The following is a 25,567-nucleotide window of genomic DNA, read 5'->3' as shown; positions in this document are numbered from 1 at the left end:
GGCTGTAAACAGCAATCAGAATGAGCAGGTTATCACTTTAAGAGGCTGTCTATATAAGAGAGGCCCTGTGAGAGCCGTCTCTCGCTCCGTGTCTGCTTCCGTGTTATACTTGAAGGTTGATTGATTGCCTGGTTTTGCCTAGTGTGTGTGTGTGTGTGTGTGTGTGTGTGTGTGTGTGTACCCTGTTTTCCCGAAAATAAGAAAACAAGACCTCCCCAGATAAGAAGCCCAATTGGGTTTTTGAGTGCATGCATGTATGTATTGTACCGTTTCCCCCAAAATAAGCCCTCCCTGAAAATATTGCAACACAGCAGCAGCCATGAGGTGACCATGCTTGCTGTCTCCTGCACCTCAAAAATAATAAGACCCCCAAAATTAAAGCTAAATAAAATAAAAAAATAAAATAAAATAAAAAAATAATATATATATACATATATATTGGGCATACCAGGGGTTGTAACACAAACATATATATATATATACATATATATATATATATATGTATGTATGTATGTATGTATGTATGTATGTATACATACATACATACATACATACATATATATATATATATATAGGCATACCAGGGGTTGTAACACAAACATATATCTATATCTATATCTATATCTATATCTATATCTATATCTATATCTATATCTATATCTATATCTATATCTATATCTATCTATCTATCTATCTATCTATCTATCTATCTATATATATATATATATATATATATATATATATGTATATATAGGCATACCAGGGGTTGTAACACAAATACATACCTATTTCCCTGGCTCAGCTGATAAGGAGGAGAGCCTGTGGCTTAGTGGCTAATACATCTGCCTAATATGTAATACAGTCCAGGTTCGAATCCAAGTAAGGGTATGGCTAGCTGATGAGAGCTAAATAGCTGGAAATTGATCTATACTAGTCTCCCTTTATTTATTTATCAGCACAAATACAATATGTATGTATGTATGTATGTATGTATGTATGTATGTATGTATGTATGTATGTATGTATGTATGTATGTGTGTTACAACCCCTGGTATGCCCAAATATGGGAGGGAACTCACTACTCCCTCTTTCTGTCTATCGGCTCACTACAGGAGACCATCCAGGCAGAAAACCATATTTTTAATGTTGCCTTTTTACATTTGTATATAATATTTTATACAAATATAAAAAGTCAACATTAAAAATATGGTTTTCTGCCTGGATGGTCTCCTGCAGTGATCCGATAGACAGAAAGGGGGAGTAGTGAGTTCCCTCTCATATTTTGGCATACCAGGGGTTATAACACAAATAAATACATACATACATACACATACACATACACACACACACACACACACATACACACACACACACACACACACACTGTAGATAAACCATTGTTTGAAAGACAAACCTCTGTGTACTGTATTTTGCTCCTGTGTTGTCTCAAAATAGTACTCACACTGTGTACACTCTGACATGCTGAATGAAGGATGGGATACACATCAGATGAAAGAATAAAGGAATGAATGATGAGTTTGGCATCCCAAATCAGTACCCTGAGACATCATTGCTTTCTCTGTTGTTGTTGTTTAATTTTTTTTAAAAAAATGAACCCAAGCAAAATTAAATGGATTCTTACCTATATACCAAGTGAAAAAATAGCAAAAGTAGCAGAGATGATTAATAGTCTTTTCAAAGCCAAGGAAAGAAGAAAGATAAGACTGCAAGTTCATAACATCTGGAGATTCTTCGATTAGCTGGTGAAGGGTTAGTTACGTCTCTTCTTCATCAAAAGGTGGTTATCAAGGAAGCAGAGAAAGCTCTACTCAATTGAACTCAATGATGGGGAAGCAGGTTTCTTAGAAGTAGAAGACTTGTTATCAAAATGTCTGTAAGTTTCCCTTTCAATAAAAGGATAAAGTACCCTCTGTCAGAATCTTGCTATTGAGTTGTCATCAGATGCCAAACATTTAACAGATTGTATAGCATGCCCTGGAAGAGCATCTACCTGATAACCAGTAAATCAGTGTTTTATGATGGCTACCTTAAAATTCCAAGTCTTTCTCTCTCTGTCTTTCTCTCACCTCACCTTTCTTTATTTTTTTTATAAATAACTCAAGGTGGTGAACATGCATATTATTCCTTCCTCCTCCTATTTTTCCCACAACGATAACCCTGTTGGGCTGAGAGAGAGTGACCGCAAAATGTGCCCCTCCCCCCATCTCAAAAAAACTCTGGATGGGATCTCCAAATCTGCAAGATTTCTGTACATTATGTTCTTCTTTGCTTCCGTCCAGACTCCTCACTACTTGTATTCTGGTATATTTTAATATTCTGTACATTATGTTCTTCTTTGCTTCCGTCCAGACTCCTCACTACTTGTATTCTGGTATATTTTAATATTCATTTATTTTAGAAATTCAGTACTGAAACACTGAAGAAAACCAAGAACTGTTAAAAAAAGAGTTTAGGGTGTGGTCCATTGATTTTAGAAAAGCCTTCAATTGTATTAACTATATCAGGTATGGAAGAACAATTAAAGTTTCAGAACATTCAATGATCCTCATGAGAAACCAAGTGAGGGAGCCACAGTATATGCACAAAATATGGAGAAAAAGACTGGCAAAGGAGTGTAACAAGCTTGTATGCTCTCCCCTTGTTTATTCAGCCCATATGTAGAATAGAGAGAGAGGTTGGCTAAATTGGAAGAAGATGAGCGGTTCCCAAATTGGAGCAAAAAGCATCAACATTTTGATGCTAATATTCTAATAACACTATTCTGTTAGCTGAACAGGCTGCATGACAAGAGGACAGTGAAAAAAATGCGACTAGAATTAAATATAAACAAGACCAAGCTAATGACAAGAGGAAGAGCAACAAGCCTCAGAATTGACAATGAAAATATTGTTGGATAGCTTCCTGCAGACCTGCAGTGCAACATGTGTATGTGTGTGTGTGTGTGCATGTGTGTGCGTGTGTGTGTGTACGTACATACATATATACATATATTTGTGTTGTATTTGTGCTGATAAATAAAAAGGGAGACTAGTATAGATCTATTTCAAGCTATTTAGCTCTCATCAGCTAGCCATACCCTTACTGGGATTTGCTGATGAGAGCTAAATAGCTTGAAATAGATCTATACTAGTCTCCCTTTATTTATTTATCAGCACAAATACAACACAAATATAAAAAGGCAACATTAAAAATATGGTTTTCTGCCTGGATGGTCTCCTGCAGTGAGCCCATAGACAGAAAGGGGGAGTAGTGAGTTCCCTCCCATATTTGGGCATACCAGAGGTTGTAACACAAATACATATATACATATACATATACATATACATATACATATACATATACATATACATATACATATATACATACATACATACATACATACATACATACATACATACATATCAGAGGTGAGTTCCTACTGGTTCACCCGGGTTCAGCCGAATAGGTAGTAACTTGGCGGCCTGGGCACCCTAGGTCGCTGGAACTGGTAGCGACCCAGGCCTGCCGTGCCCCCGAACTGGTTCTCCTACGGTGCTGCCAGCTTGATTTTTGATTCTGCACATGTGCAGAACAAATTTCATTGCAGAAATGTATTTTTTTTCCTTTTCAATTTTTTTTGCATGCTGCATCGGCAACCCACCCCTGATGTGTGTGTGTGTGTGTGCGCGCGCGCACGTGCATGTGTGTGTGTTTACCAGTGGTGGGTTCCGGCATCTTAGCACCTCCGCAAGCCTCTGCAATGCTCCAGCTGCTCAGCGGAGCATCACACAGGCGCTGTATGCGCCATGCGCATGTGTGGAAGTGCCAAAGACTTAAAACACCGGTAAGGAGCTCCGGTGGGCGCTTTGGTGCACCTTACTGGAATGGTATCCAGTGCTCCAGGCAAGCTCCAGTACACCCATACCGGGGTGTACCGCCTGCAACCCACCACCGATATACACACACGCACACAGACACACACACATATGCTTCGAGCAGTTCAAAAGGATGTAAAAATGCAAGTAGAAAAATTGGGACCACTTTGGTGGAAAGTGCGCCTTTGGGGTTTAGTCATGCTGGCCACATGACCACACCGTCAGATGCTTTTGGACAGCGCTAGCTCTTTGTCTTTGAAACAGAGCTGAACACCACCCCCTTGAATCGGGAATGACTAGCACATATGTACGAGGAGAAGCTTTACCTTTACCCTCATGAGGATATGTTTGTTCCTTTATTTCTTATTGGGTTTAGGGATTTCTTTTTTACTTATTGATTTATTGAGATGTATTCTGTGTTTTTGTGTGGGCTGCACCACGGAAACATGCCATGCTAGAGGTGCCTGGTGGAGAAGATACTGTTTGTGGTCTTTGTTCAGTTTTTATATGATTCTGATAATGAAACAGGCAGCATATAAACAAAATAAATGAAAAGACGAGGTATGGTGGAATAGACCAAATGTCCCAAAGAACTGGAAGACTTGGCTCCATCAGTAACACTTCCGTCTGTTCTCTTAGTTGTGTTTGCATTTTCACTTTTTTTAAATTATTTGTTTATTTTTAATTTTCTTAATTTCCTTCCATCCTATCTCCAGCAGAAAAGCAAAGTTTAAGGCAAACAAATAAATGAAATTAAACAAGCCTGTGAGCGATCCTTAGATCAAAACACAGGCAGGGATTTCTTCACCATTTAATGGGTGACACTTTTAAAAATTAAAACATTGCCATCTCATTTTATGATTGGTTCCCTTTGGTTTCCAACTCAGGAGGACTAAAACCCTAAGGTTATCTCTGCAAACACCCTTGATTGATTGCCACCTTCTTTGAAAGGCAAGTGACAAGCTTGTTTTCCTGGCTTTTCTCTCTAGGAGAATTTTAGGATTGGCTTTTTTTTTTATAAAAAAAAGTTAGATTTCCCTTGTTTCAGAGTCCAGTAGTTACTGGTCTTAACTCTGTTCATCAAGCCTGAACATTTGTGAGTCGTGGGATTTCAGATGTCAGAACAAATAAAGCATGGCCATAAGTAATGGGAGGTGTTTTTCTTCTTACTTTGAAGTTTCACGAAGGGGAAAAAATCTTTTCTCCCCTCCAGGGCCTAGACTCCAAGTGCTTTGGTTTTACTTTAAAAAACAAAATACTAGGGGGGAAAAGTTTTTATTTGCAAGCTCATTTGCTTGCCCTTTTGGTAAGAAAGAACATTTAGTTGACAATGCAAGCAACTAAGAAGATATTTTCCCTTCAATTGCTTATAAATTGTGGAACTGGGAAGCAGTTTTCTAGGCTTGGTCTGTTTAGGAAATTCTGTGGGGAAGGCCCTATAGCAGTGATGGCTAACCATGAACCCATCACAGGCCCATTTTGCTGTTAGGTGCCAAAAATGCGAGGGCACGTGCACAATAGCGCGAGAATGTGCCGACATCCATAATACAAAGTACATTCCCACATGCGCATGCACACACAACCCCCCTCCCCCACGTACCCCCCAGGCACACCACACTACTCGCCTTCAAGCTGAGCTTGGTATTTCCGGTGGGAGGAGGGAGCGGGGGAAGATGCTTTTGCCCTCCCCAGGCTCCAGGAAAGCCTCCGGAGGGCGACAAATGGCCCCAATGGGCCTACCGGAAGTTCGGAAATGATCTATTTCCGACTTCCAGAGGGCCTTCGGAGGATCGGGAGAGGCCGTTTTCGCCCTCCCCAGGCTTCATGAAAGCCTCCGGAGCCTGGGGAAAGCAAAAACGGCCTCCCCCAGCCCTCCGGAAGGCTGAAAATCAGCTGGCCGGCATGCACATTCATGCTGGAACTGATGGCTCGTTGCTGGCAGATATGGCTCTGCCACCGGTGTCATGTCTGCCATAGCTTCGCCATTACAGCCTTATAGAGATGACCCAAGTATTATTATAGGCATTTTTCCAACGCCACTCAGCCATATGTCGTCTCTGAGAAGGTTAAAAAAAGTAAGATTTGGGACAAGGGTCAACAGAATATTTCAGTCCCTTACCGCTAAGAGAAGGAAAGTTACTTCTATCTTCCTGAGTTCATGTACTGTGTGCCATATTTACTTGGGTTGTCCATATAAACCTGCTTTTGCCCATCAAAAGCTGTGATCAAATACCAGGTTCATTTTATCATATGTGGTGGACATGTCCCAAAGCAAAAAAATATTGGAAGAAAATTCATATATGGCTGGAAACTATGACAAAACAACACAAAGACTTGAGACCTGAGCTATTTCTGTTGGGCATGTTACCAGAATACTATAATAAAGGAAATACATATTTAATTCTACATATTTTAACAGCAGCCAGGATCATATATATGCACAATACTGGAAAAATAAAGAAACCCCTACTGATGAAATTATAATAATAATAAAAATATATTGGAGTGCGCAGAAATGGGTAGGTTAACCCTAAAAATCAAAGAAAAAGAAGACTTGAAATATTTTATGACATGGGAATCATTTTACAAATGGCTAGTTGAGAGATACAGTGGTTAGATGAGTGAAAAGGATTTATGTGAAAATAAGGACTACATGGGAAAGAGAAACTGATTAGTAAGTACTTTGATTGTTATATAATTGATGTCTATATGGAAGACAGTATACTTTTTAGTAGCAATATATATTATCTAATATATGTTTCTCTTGATTATGATTGTAATAATTATGATGATGTTTACATTTGAACACTTTGGATGCCTAGAATACACACTGCTCAATATAGAACTGGAACTTGCAATATAAAAACAATAAAAATAGTATATATACTGTATGTATGTATGTGTGTGTGTGTGTGTGTGTGTGTGCGCGCACACACACACACACACACAATTGTGAAGATCAATTTAAGAAACACCAAGGAGCTCTGGTGGCGCAGTGGTTAGAATGCAATATTGCATGCCAACTCTGCCCACAGCCTGAAGCCACATCCTGATGTGGCTCAGACTTCCATCCTTGCAAAGTCAGTAAAATGAGGACCCAGATTGTTGGGGGGGCGCAATATGCTGACCCTGTATGCCACTTAGAGAAGGTTGCAAAGCACCGTGAAGCTGCATATAAGTCTAAGTGCTAAAAAGTGTGCTGTAAGACAGGTCCAAAGTGCTAGTGCTAAGGAGCATTCTTGTTTGTATGGGGCAGCCACACACCACACACATACACAATGGCAGTTCACCCAACATATTTAACTAGATCATATGAAAATGTCATGCATTTGCTCCAGTTAATATTAGCCTACTTCTGTTTTCTTTGTAGCTTATGGGGTGATGTGAATGCAACCTGTTTTGTTTGTTTGTAGTTCAGCGTCTGGTGTGAATTCAGAAAATGGTTTCATTCATCTGTCCTGTTAAACCCGTCAGCTGTGGGAGGGGATAGTAATAGGGTATAAGAGAGGAGGAACATACCCAGTTATGCTGAACAGAAAGACTAAGTCTGCTGTCTGTCTGTTAGTGGTATGAGCCAGGAAACTAATCTGAAAACCTAGTCTATGTTTGAGCATCATATTATGGAAACTCAGCTGCTCCTATAGGGTTACCATTGCTATAAGGCAGGTGTGATGTCTCTCTTGGACGGTTCCCCAGATACCTCCTCAGAAGTCAGCTCAGGAGAGGATAAGCTAATTCCTGGCACGTTAGGAACTGAGTTGATAGATGGCTCTGAACGGCCGACCAGAAGGGATTTGGCTGAAGCCACAGCTGGGGAAAGCTTGCAGTGGCAGACGGCCAGTGAAGAGGAGGAGGAACTGCCCTCTCTGCACCTAATCCGGGAATACATAGGGCAGAGAAAAGGCAGGAGCAGAAAAGGTCAACCAGATTACTCAAGAGGAGAAGGCCCCGCCTGTCTTGATGGGCTGTACTGGAAGGTGGCTATTTATCACAGTGGACAGATGGAGGCATTGCTGGGACAATGTGTTTGTTTCATAGCTATGTTGTTTGGTCGTCGTGATTCCTGCTTCACTCTGGATTGACACCATGTTTGAACTTGAAATGTGCCTTGAAGACGTCGGATGTTTCTTGTCTCGTGAGCTCTCTTGTGTGTGTGGATGCAAGCTTTGCCTGGTGGATTAAAGTTTGTCTGGTGGAATTATTTTGTTTGAGCAACGTTCAAGTGGACTATTAGGTCATTGCTCTGTGGCCTAACCTTGGTCTCGTGGCTGCACTTAAGTGGGAAAGTTCTGGGTTTTTGGCAAAGGGAATTGTTGGGGAATATTCCAGCGTTCTTCTGACATCCGAGGCTGCCACATGGGTATGCTGCATTCCTACCATCGTCCGGCTAATCTTCATTGCCCCTGCTGGAGCTCCTGGACTGCTGGAGGCTCACTGGAGCCTTGCCTGTCTCTCCATTCGGCTCAGCTTTGGAGCTCAGCCAAACAGTTGAGGCGACGGCTGCTATTATCAGCAAGCCAGGAAGCATGACTCAATGTAATCAAGGCTTACAGAGGTGGCGATTATCAGTGACGTTCCCTGGAGGCGCGTTAAACTGCCGAAATGAAACTTAGCTTTAATGGATGGAGGAACAGGCCAGCAGCGAGGGGGTTGCTTGGGAAGTCTTTGACTATATGCATTCCAATAGGACACTGGTGATGGGCTCATGGAGAGGGAAAGTGGGAATGTGGGAGGGATTGGCCACTGGATGCTGGGTGTGGCTCAAGACGTTGGCTTATAAGGTGTAGAGGAGCATGGAGCATCAGCTCCACAATTATTCCATTTTTGCAAGAATTTGGTGATCAGTTAGTACCGGTGTGATAAAGAAGCATTTACATCATTCCTTTCCTCCCTGCTCTAGTGGGACAGGTGGATGTGACTGGCAAGAGCTGGTCCCTCTGATAACCCAGTCCCAAGCCATGAAGGCCTTTCAAGGCATTTAGATGCTTTAAATGCAGATTCTCAGTCATTTTATCACCCAGAAACAGATACCTAAGCTGTGCTTCCTCTTCTTGTAACCCTGACTTGAAAATCCATCTTCCAGAGCTCATCCTATCTAGAGCCACTTCTTCTCCACGGAAGTGTTTATGTATATTTTATGCTGTGTCTTGGCTAAGCAAATTTCTATTACTTTACATAGTTTTGAACTGCTGACTTGCAGAAAGTATTCAGCGGTATGCTTGAGCTGTGAGATCATTCATCTAGCAGAAAGCAAAGATCTGCAATTAAATTACACATCTCGGTCGAAAAACCAAAACAAAAACTCTCCAGTGTATCCGTGGGGTTCTGTACCATTTTAGGTTTCTCAGAAATGTTATGTAAAACTTTCCTCACTGTGATAGCTTGTTTGCTCAAGCCTGTAGTTAAGGCACTTAGAGCAGCTGCGGTTGTGATAGAATCACTTGAAAATAGCTTTAAATAGGCACTGAAGGACTTTTACAAGGCAGTAAAAAGGCATTAATTTTCCAGTAGTTGCTAGATACCAGGGTGTAGGAGGGCATTGCCAACGTTATTTTCTGAAAGATACTTTGGAGATCTTGTTCAGGTCTCAAGATAGCAGGAAGACGGGACCTACAAAGCTGAGACGTACATCAAAGTTTTTACCAGACTGTCAGATTGGAATGTTGATGAAAGACCTGAAGTAGAAAGCAGAAGGAACTCAGAATCGGGGAGCTAGTCTTTAAAAAAAGAAGAAGTGTTGAGTAACAAAATAACATACATCAGAGGTTGGAGGAGAAGTAAGGTCAGCATTCAGCCCGAAGAAGCAAAATTATGAAGGAGTGGAAATAAGTTTTTTGATAAGGTAAGCAGACAGGGACAGAACTCAAATTGTAGACGGTTAAACACTTTAGTTTTAAAAAACAATGGGATCTATGCAGAGGTGGCATTCAGCCGGTTTAGACTGGTTCGCCTGAAGCGGTAGTGGAAATCACTCTATGTCGTCCTATTCAGGCATATTTTCAAGCAGCATGCATGCGTGCAAGCTGCACGAGCAATCAAAGTGCAGGGCTGGAAGGCGGAAGGCATGCGTGGACGGGCGCCCGCTCACATTTGCGGTAGGGAAAGTAAGTGAATACCACCCCTGGATCCACGGTCTGCCTAAACACTGTGGGAAGAGCAACACTGGTAATTATCAACTCTATCCTAGCCACTTGATGTTTGTTGGAAGTAAGTAGCCCAATAGCCTCTACTTTTTTTTACTTGGGACAAGCCTTGAAAAAGTTGTTTTTACAACAGATAGTAATCCTTAGAAATGGTTCCATTTGTTGTTAAGACAATGTTTTGTTTCACAGAGTTTGAATCCGAGAGAGTGTCCTCCTCCGTTTTACTGTATAAGGAATTCCCAGGTGATGATTTTGGATTATAAAATCAAGCATCACAACTTTAGTTGGTTATCCCAAAGGTGCTTTTGCAAGAGGCAACTGGGCTTTCAGGTTTTTCTTTGAAGATGTTTTGCTTCTCATCCAAGAAGCTTCTTCAGCTCTGGCTATCTATTATGGATTTGAGGGCACGTGGAGTTGAAGAAGATTCTTGGGTGAGAAGCGAAACGTCTTCAAAGAAAAGAAGTCCAGTTGCCTCTTGCAAAAGCACTTTTAGGACAACCATGTCCTGGGTGACTGAGAATTTCCATAGACATTTAGCTGGTTGTGTATCTGAAAGGGTTTTTATGAAAAAGTAGCTACAGGTAGTCCTCAACTTACAACAGTTCATTTAGTGACTATTCAAAGTTATGATAGCATTAAAAATGTGAGTTACAAATGTATCAACAGTTATGACTTTTGCAGCATTCCCCGTGATCGTGTGGTCGAAATTCAGATGCCTGACAACTGATTCATATTTATGACGGTTGCTGTGTCCCAAGATCTTGTGACCATCTTTTGCAGCCTTCTGATGAGCAGTCAATGGAGAAGCCACATTCACTTAATGACTGGATTAATAACTTATCCACTGCAATGATTCACTTAACAACTGTGGCAAGAAAGGTCGTAAAATGGGGCAAAACTCACATAACAATTGTTTCACTTAGCAACAGAAATGGGCTCAATTGTGGTTGAAGGTCGAGGACTACTTATATTGCATGTTAACAAAGACACTTAATTACTGAATTAGCTCTTTTCTGGGTTTGTACAAATGACCTGGTTAAACATAATACCATGTTTCCCTGAAAATAAGACTGGGTCTTATATTAATTTTTGCTCCAATAGACACATTAGGTCTTATTTTCGGGGGATTGTGGTACTAAATGTGTCCGTTTGGTTGACAATCTTAACTGGGGCTTATTTGTGGAGTAGGGCTTATATTCCGAGCATCCTGAAAAATCACGCTGGGCTTATTTTCCAGTTGGGTGTTATTTTAGAATAGAATAGAATAGAATAGAATAGAATAGAATAGAATAGAATAGAATAGAATAGAATAGAATTCTTTATTGGCCAAGTGCAATTGGACACACAAGGAATTTGTCTTTGGTGAATATGCTCTCAGTGTACATAAAAGAAATGATACATTCATCACGAATCATAAGATACAATACTTAATGATAGTCATACGATATAAATAAGCAATCAAATTATACTAGGAAACAATCAATATAAATCATAAGGATACAAGCAACAAAGTTATAGTCATACCATCATAAGTGGGAGGAGATGGGTGATAGCAATGAAGAGAAGATTAATAGTAATAGTAATGCAGACTTAGTAAATAGTTTGACAATGTTGAGGGAATTATTTGTTTAGCCGAGTGATGGCAGAGTGATGGAGTTTCGCGGAAAGCACGTGGTAAAACTAACTGACCACTACAATTTTCCTCACAGGGAGACTGCCATAAAGGCATTTGCAGTCTTAAAAGTTGCTGTTTTGTTCATCTGGTAAATGAGCTACTTTCTGAGATAAAATCAAGGGTTTTTGTTGTAAATTCAACTACTAAAATCAATGTTACATTTCAGTCTGCACCATGACACATTATATTGTTATATTGTTAATTATTATTATATTGAAGTCTGTTGAAACTGATTGACTTTTATTTTTTTAAACAATGCAACAAGAACATGAAGATTATAAACGGTTATCAGAATGAAATTGACTTAATGGGTATTAAAATTCAATGACTTTATTTGGAATAAAGCTGTTTTATTATTTTTTATTGTTTTTGTATTGCAAATTCCTTTTCTATAAAGCTGACTACACCTCTTAAAAATAATTTCTCTAAAATCTTTTGGTGTTCTTGAAAGATGTTACTGCAATGAGGCCGAACCATTTGAGGATTTCAGGATTACATTTTGAATGTTAATTTGGTCACACTTTTTTGTCTGATGCCCTTTTTGTCTGATGCCCTTTTTGTGCCTTAGTGGTGATCATATCTTGCAATGGCTATTTTTCAGAAATAGTCAACAGCTTTTGAAAAGCTCTAAAGGGCTGCATTTTCAGGACTGAAAAGTCAGGTTTCTCTTAAAGGCATCCCAAATGTGCTGAAAAATCAACATGGCCTTTAGAATAAGCCACAGCAATTTTGTGGCAAGATGGCAAATTAACAAAAATTTATTTGGACTATTGAAAAGGTACCTAGTACTGGGACTTCACTGTATAATGAAAATTTACATAGTTAGACCTTCCATAGGAAAGATGCCAAAGGACATTTGTTAGAAGGACCTATTCAGAGTGTATATCTAATTTTATTTTGCTTCCTGAATCTGATTTTGCAAAATGTACTTGGTTGGTCAAATTTCCCTTTCATAATGGTTAGATTGATGAAAGCTCTTCAAGAATACTATATCTATAGAATAAACAGCTGGATTGGAACCATATTTTCCCTTGCTAGCCCTGTTTGAAGTTATCAAAGCTAGAGGCAGTCTCTGCATCTTATATGAAGATGCCTGCATTCTTTCCCTGCCCTTAACTGACAGCCAAACCTGTCTATGCCTCTTATTTTAGGAAGTTAGGGGAGGGGGGAGATATTTTTACAGAATAATGCATTAAAAGTTAAAAGTTAACTTTTAGTATAAAAGTTGCAGAAGTATCTAACTTTTATAACAGTATAAAAGTTACCATGTTATTATTTATATCTTAAATGTAAAAGGTAAAGGCTCCCCTCGCACATATGTGCTACTCGTTCCTGACTCTAGGGGGCAGTGCTCATCTCCATTTCAAAGCCGAAGAGCCAGCGCTGTCCAAAGACGTCTCCGTGGTCATGTGGCTGGCATGACTAAATGCCAAAGGTACACGGAACGCTGTAATCTTCTACTGACTAAATGTATGTCAAATATTATTCTGGACCAGATACTTCGTTTTTCTTGACTTTGAATCATTGATTGTCAAAAAACCAGCAATCTGTTTTGAAAATTCCCAGATTTTTCCTGGAAAGTTCTCTCAGTAATCTGGGCTGTACTGTAATCGTTGAAACAGAAAATGAAATTCAATGGTGAAAAGAATAAGGTTCTACATTTAGGCAAGAAAAACAAAATGCACAGGTACAGTATAGGTGATACCTTGCTCAGTAGTAGTAACTGTGAAAGGGATCTTGGAGTCCTAGTGGACAATCATTTAAATATGAGCCAACAGTGTGCAGCAGCTGCCAAAAAAGCCAACACAGTCCTAGGCTGCATAAACAGAGGGATAGAATCAATATCATGTGAAGTGTTAGTACCACTTTATAATGCCTTGGTAAGGCCACACTTGGAATACTGCATCCAGTTTTGGTCACCACAATGTAAAAAAGACATTGAGACTCTAGAAAGACTAGAGAGAGGAGCAACAAAGATGTTTAGGGGACTGGGAGCTAAAACATATAAAGAACGGTTGCATCTAGTTTGATGAAAAGAAGGACTAGGGAAGACATGATAGCAGTGTTCCAATATATCAGGGACTGCCACAAAGAAGAGGGAGTCAAGCTATTCTCCAAAGCACCTAAAAGGAAGAGGAGAAGCAATGAATGGATACTAATCAAGGAAAGAAGCAACCTAGAACTTAGAAGAAATTTTCTGACAGTGAGAACAATTAATCAGTGGAACAACTTGCTTCCAGAAGTTGTGAATGCTCCAACACTGGATGTTTTTAAGAAGAGATTGGATATCCATTTGTCTGAAGTGGTGTAGGGTTTCCTACCTACACAGGGGGTTGGACTAGAAGACCTCCAAGGTCTCTTCTAAATCTGTTAGTCTATTCTGTTCTGTTCCATTTTTAGCTGAGAAAGGAAAACAAGTGGAAGCACTCTTATTAGATAAGAGTGGTAAGAAAGACACCATTATCTCTTCCTCCCACCCAGTGGCGTAGCGTGGGTTGTCAGCACCCGGGGCAAGGCAAGTAATTTGCGCCCCCTAAAGCGAGGGCGGCCCGACTGCAGCTGCCCCTGGGTCGGCATCAGTCAAGTGAGGGTCTCCATGCTGGCCTCCTGCCTTCCTCCCGAGGAGGAGCTCGAAGGGCAGCGGGAAAAGGCTCGACTGAAGGGAAGCAGGTGCCGCGGGGGTGGGAGGCGCACCGGGGGCTTCGGGAAGGCGCCGGCTTCCCGGGGCGCTCCAGGCGGAGCGGGAGGACGCGGTGGCGTTGCAGCGGCGGGCAGATGGAGCGCAGCGCAGCGCCGCTCTCCTTCGGCTCCGCCTGGAGCGCCCCGGGAAGCCGGCGCCTTCCCGAAGCCCCCGGTGCGCCTCCCACCCCCGCGGCACCTGCTTCCCTTCAGTCGAGCCTTTTCCCGCTGCCCTTCGAGCTCCTCCTCGGGAGGAAAGAGACGGCCACAGTCCGGCAAAGGGCGGCGCAGGGCGAGTCAGGGCGCCCCCCCAGATGTTGCGCCCGGTGCGGCCGGCCCCCCCTGCACCCCCCACGCTACGCCACTGCTCCCACCAGATTTTGTTCATCTAACTCACAGGAATTGATACATGACAGGTCCAGTGGCAGGATTCAGCCAGTTTGCATCACTTTGGGAGAACCAGTTGTTACGTTTCTGAGCAGTTTGGTGAACTGTTTGTTGGAAGAAATCATTAGGGCAGAGAACCGGTTGTTAAATTATTTGAATCCCACCATTGGACAGATCCCAACTCTGCTTATTTGTAGGAAAACCTCTGTCCCCCCAGGCATTAGGGTCAGTTGAGTGGAATCCCCTTTAGAATATTTTTTTGGGGGGGAATATATTTTTATTATTTGTACATTTAAAACAATGCAGTAGCCCAAAGTCGAAGTGAGTATATGTTTACATTATGTACAGCTAGTCTCAACCATTAACAATTAGCCTACTTAATACATTGTCTGTCCTTCTGTCCAATCACAATATATACAGTTTGTTCCAGTCTTGTCCTCTTATCTTATACCAATCATAAAATCTGTTCCATACTTCAAAATATTCTGATTCCCCTTTATTTTTAAGTTGAAGAGTGAGCCTGTCTGCTTCTGCCCAGGCCAATACTTTTCTGATTATATCTAGCTCTGATGGTGTATTTTCTTTTTTCCAATATTGTGCATAAGTTATGCGCCCCGCAGTTAGTTCCCTTTAGAATATTTTGTACTTGATTACCACAAGATGGTGCAGTGGTTAGAATGCAGTAATGCAGGTCAACTTTGCCCACGATCCTGCGAGAGCTCAAGGTGACTTAGCCTTCCATTCTTCTGTGGTCAATAAAATGAGGATCCAGATTGTTGGGGGAAATATGCAAATAATGCTGATGTTGTAAACTGCCTAGGGAGTAAAGCCATAGAGGGTGGTATATATGTCTAAGTGCTCTTCTATTATATTGTAGATGTTATGTGGCTTGATTGATTGCTTTACCGATTGATCATGTGCCATCAAATCAGTGTCAGTTCTTAGCAAACAAATAGGTTTTCTCCACGACTGAGCCCATCTGCCTTGTTCATCATCTTCTTTCTCCCTTGCAGCATAAGAGCCTTCTTCAGAGAGCCACTTCTTCGCATAATGGTCCAAAATAGGATAATTTGAATTGAAACCAGAACTCTTCTTGTGGGACTTAATGGGTAGATAATTAGAAAAGTGTTATGGAAAATTGATTTTATATATATGAAAACTGCTACAAGATTATTATATGCACAGAAATGGAAGGACCTGAATCACAACGCAGGTATGTCTGGTGACGATGATAGAATTAGCAGAGAAGGCAAAATTGAGTTGTTTGAAAGGACTATAACTACAGTTATTAGTCCTTTCAAACCCCTTAGGGCAGGGGTGTCCAAACTTGGGAACTTTAAGACTTGTGGACTTCAACTCCCAGAATTCCCCAGCTGGGGAATTCTGGGAGTTGAAGTCCACAAGTCTTAAAGTTCCCAAGTTTGGACACCCCTGCCTTAGGGACTTTTTGCCGAAAAAGAAAGTGAATTTTGTGATTTAGGGATTTAATTATTAGAAATAGTAGACAATGGAAAGAAGGAAATTATGTTTTAATCTTACAGAGAGAAGATATAGACATACATGTAACTGCTGTTAAGAAGACTGGAAGCCAGTTACAACTTTTTCTTCCCTTTTCTTTTTTTTTCTCTTGTATCGTTTTCTTTGCACATTTTTTTCCACTTACATATTTTCTTTGCTTCCCTTTGTCTTCTCTTTCAAAACTTTGAGCCTGGTCATTTGGGCCTCCAGTAAGAAGCCTGGGTTGATTTGTTTGACGATCCATCAGTGTGTTTTCTTAGCTGTGGGAATCTCCAACACCAAAGTTCCAAAGTCTGAATATTCTTCCTGTCCTGCTTCTTCAAAATCCAACTTCTGTTTTCATGGAGTGTCACAGGGAATACCATTACTTGCATATTCTGATCTTTGTAGATACAGACACATCACAGTATCTGAATATCTTTTCTAAGGTATTCATGTGCTTCTTAGTGCTAGTCTATGGTGTATCTCTTGACCGCTCATTCCGTTACTGTTAATGAAAAGATAAAGGTTTCCTCTGTCCAGTCATCTTTGATTCTAAGGGGTTGTGTTCATCTCCGTTTCCTAAGTGAGGCAGCCAACTTTGCCTGAAGATGCTTTCACGGTCATGTGGCCAGCAAGACTATAGGCCAGTGGTGGGATTCAGCCGGTTGTGTCGTCCCCGTCCCACCCGCTATCAAAATGAATCTGGGTGCTGCGCTGTGTTGCAATGGAGAAACGAGCAACCGAGTGGCCAGTGTGAGGAGGAGAAGACCGCTTTCCCTCTTTCTTCTCCCTGATCCTCCTCCTTCCCTCCTGCCGGCCGCTCCGTTTCCTATTTCTCCATTGCAGTTCAGTGTCCAGGATCCACTTTGATAGTGGGGGAAAGAGTACTTTAACAACTGGTTCGCCCTGTGTCAGGTTGGCCATCATGGGAGGCTCGTCCCACCTGTGCTGCAGAGCTGGAGGACGGGGATGGGCCAAGCTTCTCATGACAGCTAGCCTGACCCTGGCCGAACTGGTTGTTAAATTATTTGAATCCCACCACTGCTATAGGCCGAGGTGCATGGAATGTTGTTACCTTTCCACTGAAGTGGTACCTATTTATCTACTCGTATTTCCATGCTTTCAAACTGCTAGATTGGCAGGAGCTGGGGGAAGAACAGGAGCTCACCGCATCATGCGGGTCTTGAACTTCTTCTGATCAACCTGCCCAGTGCCTTAACCTCTAGGCCACCCTGTATCTCTTGACTGCCTGTTCTGTTAAGAGTTGATCCTAAAAAGCAGAAGCTAACCACCTTTTCATTGATGTCTTCATTTGCCAATTCTAAGGCTGAATGTTGTATGTGTTGTCATTAGTTTGGCCTTCTTAATACTGAATTTTAGTCTCATTTTCTCATTGTGCTCCCTGACTTTATTACCAGAGCTTGGTAGAGCCTATGCATTGTTAGCTATATATATGAGAAACTCCTTGATCTCATATATGATACTATTGCTCTCTTTCTCACATTCAATTTTAATAGTGTGTTTAAGCACAACTCATACTCTTGACAGCTGTTTATCAATAACTAGAGGATTTATTTACTTCCTTTCCAACATAGTTATTCCAATAATGAAGAATAACCAATCCCTTGCTTCCAGAGCAAATAAAACAGTATTTTATCACAATGTAAATGCGAGTTGATTTCTTCTAGTGCTTAATTGATCATTATTTGCCTCCATTGGCTAGAGGGCAGGGTGAGGGTTAAATTGTGATTTTTTTAAAAAAACTGTGGACTTTTAATGTTGTACGCCTGTGTGAGTTGTGCAGTTATATAAATTTGTTGAACAAATACATATTTTGTGGAATTTTTTTGGGGGGGTTGCTGCTTTGTTGGCTGGTTGTATATATTACCAGGTTATAGAAATTCATTTTGGCAGATGGGCCTAAAAGGAACGAGAATACCTTACATTAAAGTATTAAAGATTTTTCATGTTTGCGGAATGTGTCTCTTTTCTTCCTTTCTTTCACATCTCACAATCCAGTTGGCAAGCTTCGCTCTTCCCCATTTCATTACTTTTGAAAGGCTGCCTTTATTGTTTATACATAATACCGGATTAACAATGTGCAATTAAGAATACTGCTGAATACCTCTAAGAATACCTAAACTGCTTTAGAATAGATTAGCATTATGTCTATGAATAGGAGATAAAACAAGACGCTATTTTGTTGATCCAGAGCTGAAGGCTTTGTAATTAACAATTGTGAGAACTTAATAAGCAGTTTATATTTTTAATAAAATTGGAAGGCTGATTGAAACCTATTTACCAGCTGTGGCTTCACATCTTCCCTATACATGCCAATGAAATATCAATACAAGAGTAGCTTACTTATATGAAACTAGCCAGTGCAATTCTTTAGTTGGTTATCCATCAACCAAGATTAGCTTGCTCAGAGATCCTCAAAGCTAAACATCATCTTTTAACTTTCACACTATACCTAAATCTGGTGTCTTTCAGACTTCAGTTTCTCTCTTGGATTTGATGGTATTATAATGTAGAGGACCACATAGGAAAAAAGTTTATCAGCAATCCTGCTGTTAAGCCAATAAGCTTCCTATGGAATCTCTGTAGAGAGTTAAGGAGATATAGGTTGAAATAGCATGGCTCGCTATTTACATACAGTGCACTTCTAGAGTGGTGTAGTGGCCGAGAGGTGGAGCTCTTGCCTCACAATCAGGAGACTGTGAGTTCAATCCTAGGTGGGGCCAGATATTTCTCTCTCTGGGCACGATGGGAATATATCTGCTGAATATGACTCCGCATTGGCGTCAGGAAGGGCATCCGGCCAGTAAACACTCTGACCCATTTAGTTGCCCAGACTCCACCCTGTAAGGGATTATGAGGTCATTAAAAGAAGATGATGATACAGTGCACTTTTAATTTTCCATTTATACTAACATCAATTATTTAACTTTACAAATATTAACACCATCCACAATTTGACATTCTTAATAGTGTTTGTGGTTAAAAAAGAAGAAGAAGATGCAGGGTCTGTAGGTTTGTGGAGAATTGCACCTTTGTTCAGAACTGAAGAGTGGACTAATATTTTCGTAAGAATTGGGCGGTAGAATTAATTGTGCAGACAGCTATTGCACAATGCTTGAGTTGTGGCCCGCCAGCGCCAAGGAAGCTGGCAGCAGATTCAGACAGCGAGGAGGTTGGGGAGGAACATGGGCCAGTCCTGGAGTCTGGGGAAGACTCTGATGAGGGCTCTGTGTTGGAGGCAGAGAGGGGGCCAGGGCCGTCTGACAGTTATCAGCTGCCTTTGGAGTCAGACATCAGTGAGGCAGATGAACAGCTGGAGCCTGTTTCCATGTGCAGAGTTGCCAGACGAAGGGAACAGCTAAGGAACAAGGGTCGACTTGGGAGTAAGGCCACAGGTGGACAGTGAATGGCCCCTCCCATAGGGAATAAAGGGGGATTGAAAGGGGAGGGGTGTTTACAGGAGACAATGAGTTCATTCCTGCATTCTTGCCAAGTATTGTGTCCAGTGATGGGATTCAAAAAATTTTATTACTGGTTCTGTGGGCATGGCTTAGTGGGTGTGGAATGGCTTGGTGGGCGTAGCTTAGTGGGCATGGCAGGGGAAGGAAAATCCCCATTGCCTCCCGATCATCTGGGACTCGGGAGGTAGAGAATAGATGGGGGTGGGGCCAGTCAGCGGTGGTATTTACCGGTTCTCCGAACTACTCAAAATTTTTGCTACCGGTTCTCCAGAACTGGTCAGAACCTGCTGAATATCATCTCTGATTGTGGTGTCTGAAAGATATCGGCCTGGCCACTCTCCAAGACTGATAAAGGTCAGTAATTGTGAACTATCTTGAAAGACTGTGGGCTGGGACTTTGCTGGAGAGGAATTCACTGTAAATTAAATAAAAGGGGATTATTAGGACGAGGACTCGGCTCCCTGCTGGTGGAGAAGCCTAGTTCAGAACAGCTTGGTTGATCTCAAATTATAATTTGTTGACTACATAAAAACTGCGAGATTGTTTCATTCTGTGGAAACATTGCTGCTATTTTCTGGCTCACGGACAGGGGAATTTTCTGTTACCAGTCAGAAGACAAGAAAAATGACCTTTTCTTCTCCAGGCAATAGAGAATAGGAGATAAGAATAGATCTTAACAGTCATCTAGCTCACTGACTGATAATGGTTTTCTGCAGAGTTTCAAAGGTAGATCTTTCCAGGCAGTGCTGGGACTTGAACCCAGGTTCAATCCTCAGCATTTTTGCATGCAAGCCATGTCCTCTTTCTAATACTTTAAGAATCTTCTTGATAGCTCTGTCTTTGCCCTGAGGACATATATCATACAAATGAACTTCATGCAGGAAGAAACTGTAAAGCCATTGCCTGCCTCTATAGGACAAGAATGCAGCAATTCTTTTCGGAGCATAATAGCAGCAAATACATAGTGTGTGTGTGTGTGTGTGTGTGTGTGTTGTATTTGTGCTGATAAATAAATAAAGGGAGACTAGTATAGATGTATTTCAAGCTATTTAGCTCTCATCAGCTAGCCATACCCTAACTGGGATTTGAACCTGGGCTGTATTACATATTAGGCAGATATCTTAGCCACTAAGCCACAGGCTCTCCTCCTTATCAGCTGAGCCAGGGAAATAGGCATGTATTTGTGTTACAACCCCTGGTATGCCCAATTTAGCTGATGAGAACTAAATAGCTATTTAGCTGATGAGAGCTAAATAGCTTGAAATAGATCTATACTAGTCTCCCTTTATTTATTTATCAGCACAAATACAACACAAATATAAAAAGGCAACATTAAAAATAAAAATATGGTTTTCTGCCTGGATGGTCCTCTGTTATGAGCTGAAGGACAGAAAGGAGTAGTAGTGAGCTCCCTCCCATATTTGGGCATACCAGGGGTTGTAACACAAATACATATATACATACACACACACACACACACACACACACACATATATATATATATATATATATATATGTGTGTGTGTGTGTGTGTGTGTGTGTGTGTGTGTGTGTGTGTGTGTTTTCGTAGATTTTCACGGGTGTAGGTATGCTGGTTTTGTTGTATTCGGGTCTTTTCCCGTGTAAGGTTGAGATTGTCTTTGCAACGTTTCGGCAGGATCTCACCTGCCATCTTCAAGCATGGGCTCAAAAGCCCACATATAAATATATACACGCTGTGAAATATAAGTTGCCAAGAGATGTCCATACGAGATTTATTAAAAAAGCAATTCGAATACAAATACCACAAATGGTAAGAAATAAAAGATTGCACTACAATACAGGATGATGTAATGAAATGTTATAATAAACATTAATTTGAATTCATTTAAAGTTAGAATATTTTGTATAAAATTAAGTAATAATAGTTATGGTGAAATGAATGATTAATAATGATAATACTGTATACACCTATATTGATAATATGCGATTTTATATAATTTGTAAGTGAGGACTATGGAGAGGATGCATAAAAGCTTGGTAACCAAAGATAAACAATTTTATAAAATATAGAATTTATCTTATCAATGGTTAGACAAAGAATTTTATAAAGATGTACTATTACTGGATGGATTTAGGATGATGTAACGAAGTGTCATAATATAAATTTGCCTAAAATGTAGAATATCTCACATAAAACGTAGTAATGACAATCATAGTCAAATAAATGCATAATAATGATAATAATTGCCTACATATAAGTCAGATTGATAATACGAGATTTTATATGAAGTGTAAGTGATGACTTTACGTACAGCCATATTTACTGAACAGTTACTGCATCTAGGAAATGAGTTTGTAAATGTACAAGGAACAAGTAATGTAAATTTATATGTCCGTCTGCCAAAGTTTTAGATTTGTATTTAATTTGCCTTGTGGGTCTTTGAGGTTCTTCCTGCAAGCTCCAAAAATGGCTGTCTTACATTTTGCAATGCATTTCCAAAGCAGCTTAAATATGATTTGTGCTTGAATTTATACTTCAGACGGGAATTCGAGTTATGATTATTTCTTCCTCTTCAAATCATCAAGGCTTCCTGAATAGGTTCAGCTGAAAAACAGAACAATCTTAATAGTCTTTTATCTCCAAGATTTGTAAAGGATCAATATGGTTCCCATCAGGACAATAAATTATTTGCTGAAACACTTCCAGGAATTAAAATGTTCAGTTTTTATTAACTTTTTTCTTCTTGAACTAGAAGCCTCTTCATTGTGTGGGATAGCTGGTGTTCTCCCAACATCACTCAAAAACAATGGATAGTACTCGAACAATTAGGCTGGGGTTAGATTTTAGGAATGCTACTATTTAATAAAGAAGAGCCATACCAAAATGAAATATTTCTCTTGATATGACTATTTAAAGTCTAATAGTTAAGGTACTGGCCTAAAAACTAGGAGACTGTGAGTTCTGGTCCCACTTTAGGCACAAAGCCAGTTGGATGATCTTGGACCAATCACTCTCTCTCAGACCAACTCACTTGATAGGATTCTTGTTATAGGGAAAATATAGGAAGGAAGGAAGGAAGGAAGGAAGGAAGGAAGGAAGGAAGGAAGGAAGGAAGGAGGGAGGGAGGGAGGGAGGGAGGGAGGGAGGGAGGGAATTGAATTTGAATTTATTCGATTTGTTAGCCGTTCCCTCTCCACGAAGGGACTCGGGGCGGCGTACAATAAGGGAGGGAGGAAGGAAGGAAGGAAGGAAGGAAGGAGGAAGGAAGGAAGGAAGGACGGACAGCAATATGCACAGTGGGTAGACAATGGCTAAAATGATGATGATACATACACACATACAATAAAGGCAGGATATAAATAAATATATAAAGGGCCAAAGAGCATTTCTATCCCAGGACCTGAGGACAGTTAAAGATTGCATTCTGAGGCCACCGTGTCACCACAGACATTGTCAATCTTTTGATGGTCACATGGTCAAGTAAGTGCTGGGACTTATAGTCCTCTGTGAAGATTGTTCCAGATTAACTTCTTTCCTATTAAGTAATGTTTCCACCACCCCATCACCCAAGCACAATCCTGTTGTACGTGCAAGTTTTGTGTTAAAGACCTGTTTCTCCTGTTGCACTTTATTTTTTAAAATATTTTTGATACTTTAATTGATTGTGTTACTCTACCTTGACTTCTGTTGTCTACATTGTCTTCTGTTGTGAGGGATGCATCTGAATAAAGTGGCAGAATAGATATTGTAGATAAGTACAACTACTTTACACTAACCCCATACAAATGAGCCCTCAACAAGTACAATTTATTTCCTACCTATTCAACAAAGATCTCTCCCATTGCTTGCTAGATGTTCCTCCTAAGCACAGAGACCAGGGATTGAACTTGAGATCTTGAGTATATAAAACTGAACTGTGGTGGCACAGTGGTTAGAATGCAGTATTGCAGGCTAGCAAACTGCAGCAGTTCAATCCTGATTCAGCCTTCCATCCTTCCAAGATTGGTAAAATGAGGACCTAGATTGTTGGGGGCAATATGCTGACTCTGGAAACCAATCAGAGAGGGCTGTAAAGCATTAGTAAAAGTAAAGGTTCCTCTCGCACATATGTGCTAGTTGTTCTTGACTCTAGGGGGCGGTGCTCATCTCCATTTCAAAGCCAAAGAGCCAGTGCTGTTCAAAGACATCTCTATGGTCAAGTGGCTGGCATGACTAAATGCCAAAGGGGCAGAGAACACTATTACTTTCCCACCAAAGTGGTCCCTATTTTTCTTCTTGCATTTTTTACATGCTTTCCAACTGCTAGGTTGGCAGAAGCTGGGACAAGTAACGGGAGCTCACTCCGTTACACGGCACTAGGGATTTGAACCGCCGAACTGCCAACCTTCCTGATCAACAAGTTCAGCATTTTAGCCACCGAGCCACCGCATCCCTTTCTGTAAAGTATTATGAAGTGGTATTTAAGTCTAAATGCTATTGTTCTTGCTCTATGTTCTCCTCCTAAGCAATTTTGCAGTCCTCATAACTACCTTTTTGACCATAGCATATCAAGCACAGCTCCTTTCCTATAACAAGTACAGGCGCTGGAATCTCAATGAGCTATTTCATCTTTGGAACCTGGATCTCCAGTGTGGAATGTAATTAAATCACTGAGCCAACAAATATTTCGGGGGCCCACCTATTCCCCTCAATTTATCCCATTGTGAATCAGATTGTTTCCGAGAGAATATTGGCGCTGCGGGCAGGTTTTCTCTCCTAGAACAAAGGTATTGACAGCATGTAGAATTTTTTTTAATTCATTAAACAGAAATCCTGGAGTAATCCTTCTTCCTCTTGTCTCTTCCTTTGGATCCAGGCCGCGCACTGCTCCGGCTAACTGACAAAAAGCTGGAGCGAATGGGGATCGCACAGGAGAGCTTGCGTCAGCACATTCTGCAGCAAGTGCTCCAGCTGAAAGTGAGGGAGGAAGTTCGAAACCTGCAGCTCCTCACACAAGGTAGGAAGCGTTCGACTCCAGGAGAATGCAGAAGGTGAGACAGGAAGGTCACCTTCAAGCAGGGAGAGATTAATTTGATGCTTCTCCCTGCATTGAACTTATGCACAAGGAGGTCTCGTGCCAACCCGAGCACTCTCCCTCACACCAAGCAAGAGGGAAATAAGAAAACAACAACAACAGGGGATTTATGTATTATGGACTACCTGCCTGTTATGATAAGAGCCTCTCTTTTTTTGTATTAGAAACAAGCCCTTCTGTTGTTTCCTAGCACATATTTGCATACAGGAGTTAGTCCTTCTGGAGACAAGTATATTCTGTGTTAATTAATGGAAATGAAATCGTGATGATTTGCTTCTCTATCACTCAAGCTGCTGAGGAAAGCATCCATTGTTTGACTTCATAGGGGCTGTTTTTGAAAACAGAAGCTTTGTGCTTAATTATTTGGATTCTAGTGTTAGTCAATACACTATTATTCCCCGTGCTGATCTCTTTCCATTGTCTGAAATCCAGCTGGCCAACATGAGGGATATACTTTATGTTTTGTTATGCTGTGATATCAGTACTAGCTGTTTTCTGTCACCTTCTGTTATGAATTGATGCTTGCAGGATTGGCAGAGACTGGAACCAACACATCTAAAAGGTGCTAGGTTGGAAAAGCTTGCATAGATGGAAGGAAAGGTCTAGTCAAAAGCTATTTTCAGCAGCTGAGTTGTGTTAAATTTAATGCTGAGTTCTCTGGATGGTAGCAGGGTTAAATCCATGGCCCAAGTGAAAGCTTTTACTACTAGACCCAACATAATTCCAACCTGTTAGTCTAAGAAATTCTTCCAAAACTCAGACCAAAACA

At 40.8% G+C, this 25,567-nt stretch overlaps 1 protein-coding gene across 4 annotated transcripts in view; it reads left to right on the top strand.

Annotated features, from left to right (window-relative positions):
* Nucleotides 1-25,567, top strand: part of SAMD12 (sterile alpha motif domain containing 12) — a 315,705-nt gene that overhangs the window by 101,353 nt on the left and 188,785 nt on the right. For all 4 annotated transcript variants that reach the window (XM_081950862.1, XM_081950864.1, XM_081950865.1 and 1 more), the window contains exon 4: nt 24,580-24,720. In XM_081950862.1, the coding sequence (XP_081806988.1) occupies nt 24,580-24,720 (141 nt within the window). The remainder of the gene's footprint in view (nt 1-24,579; nt 24,721-25,567) is intronic.

This window comes from Natrix helvetica (assembly GCF_964273705.1).
Source record: "Natrix helvetica genome assembly, chromosome: 4".
Lineage (NCBI taxonomy): Eukaryota > Metazoa > Chordata > Lepidosauria > Squamata > Natricidae > Natrix > Natrix helvetica.
This window is presented reverse-complemented; position numbering and strand designations above follow the sequence as displayed.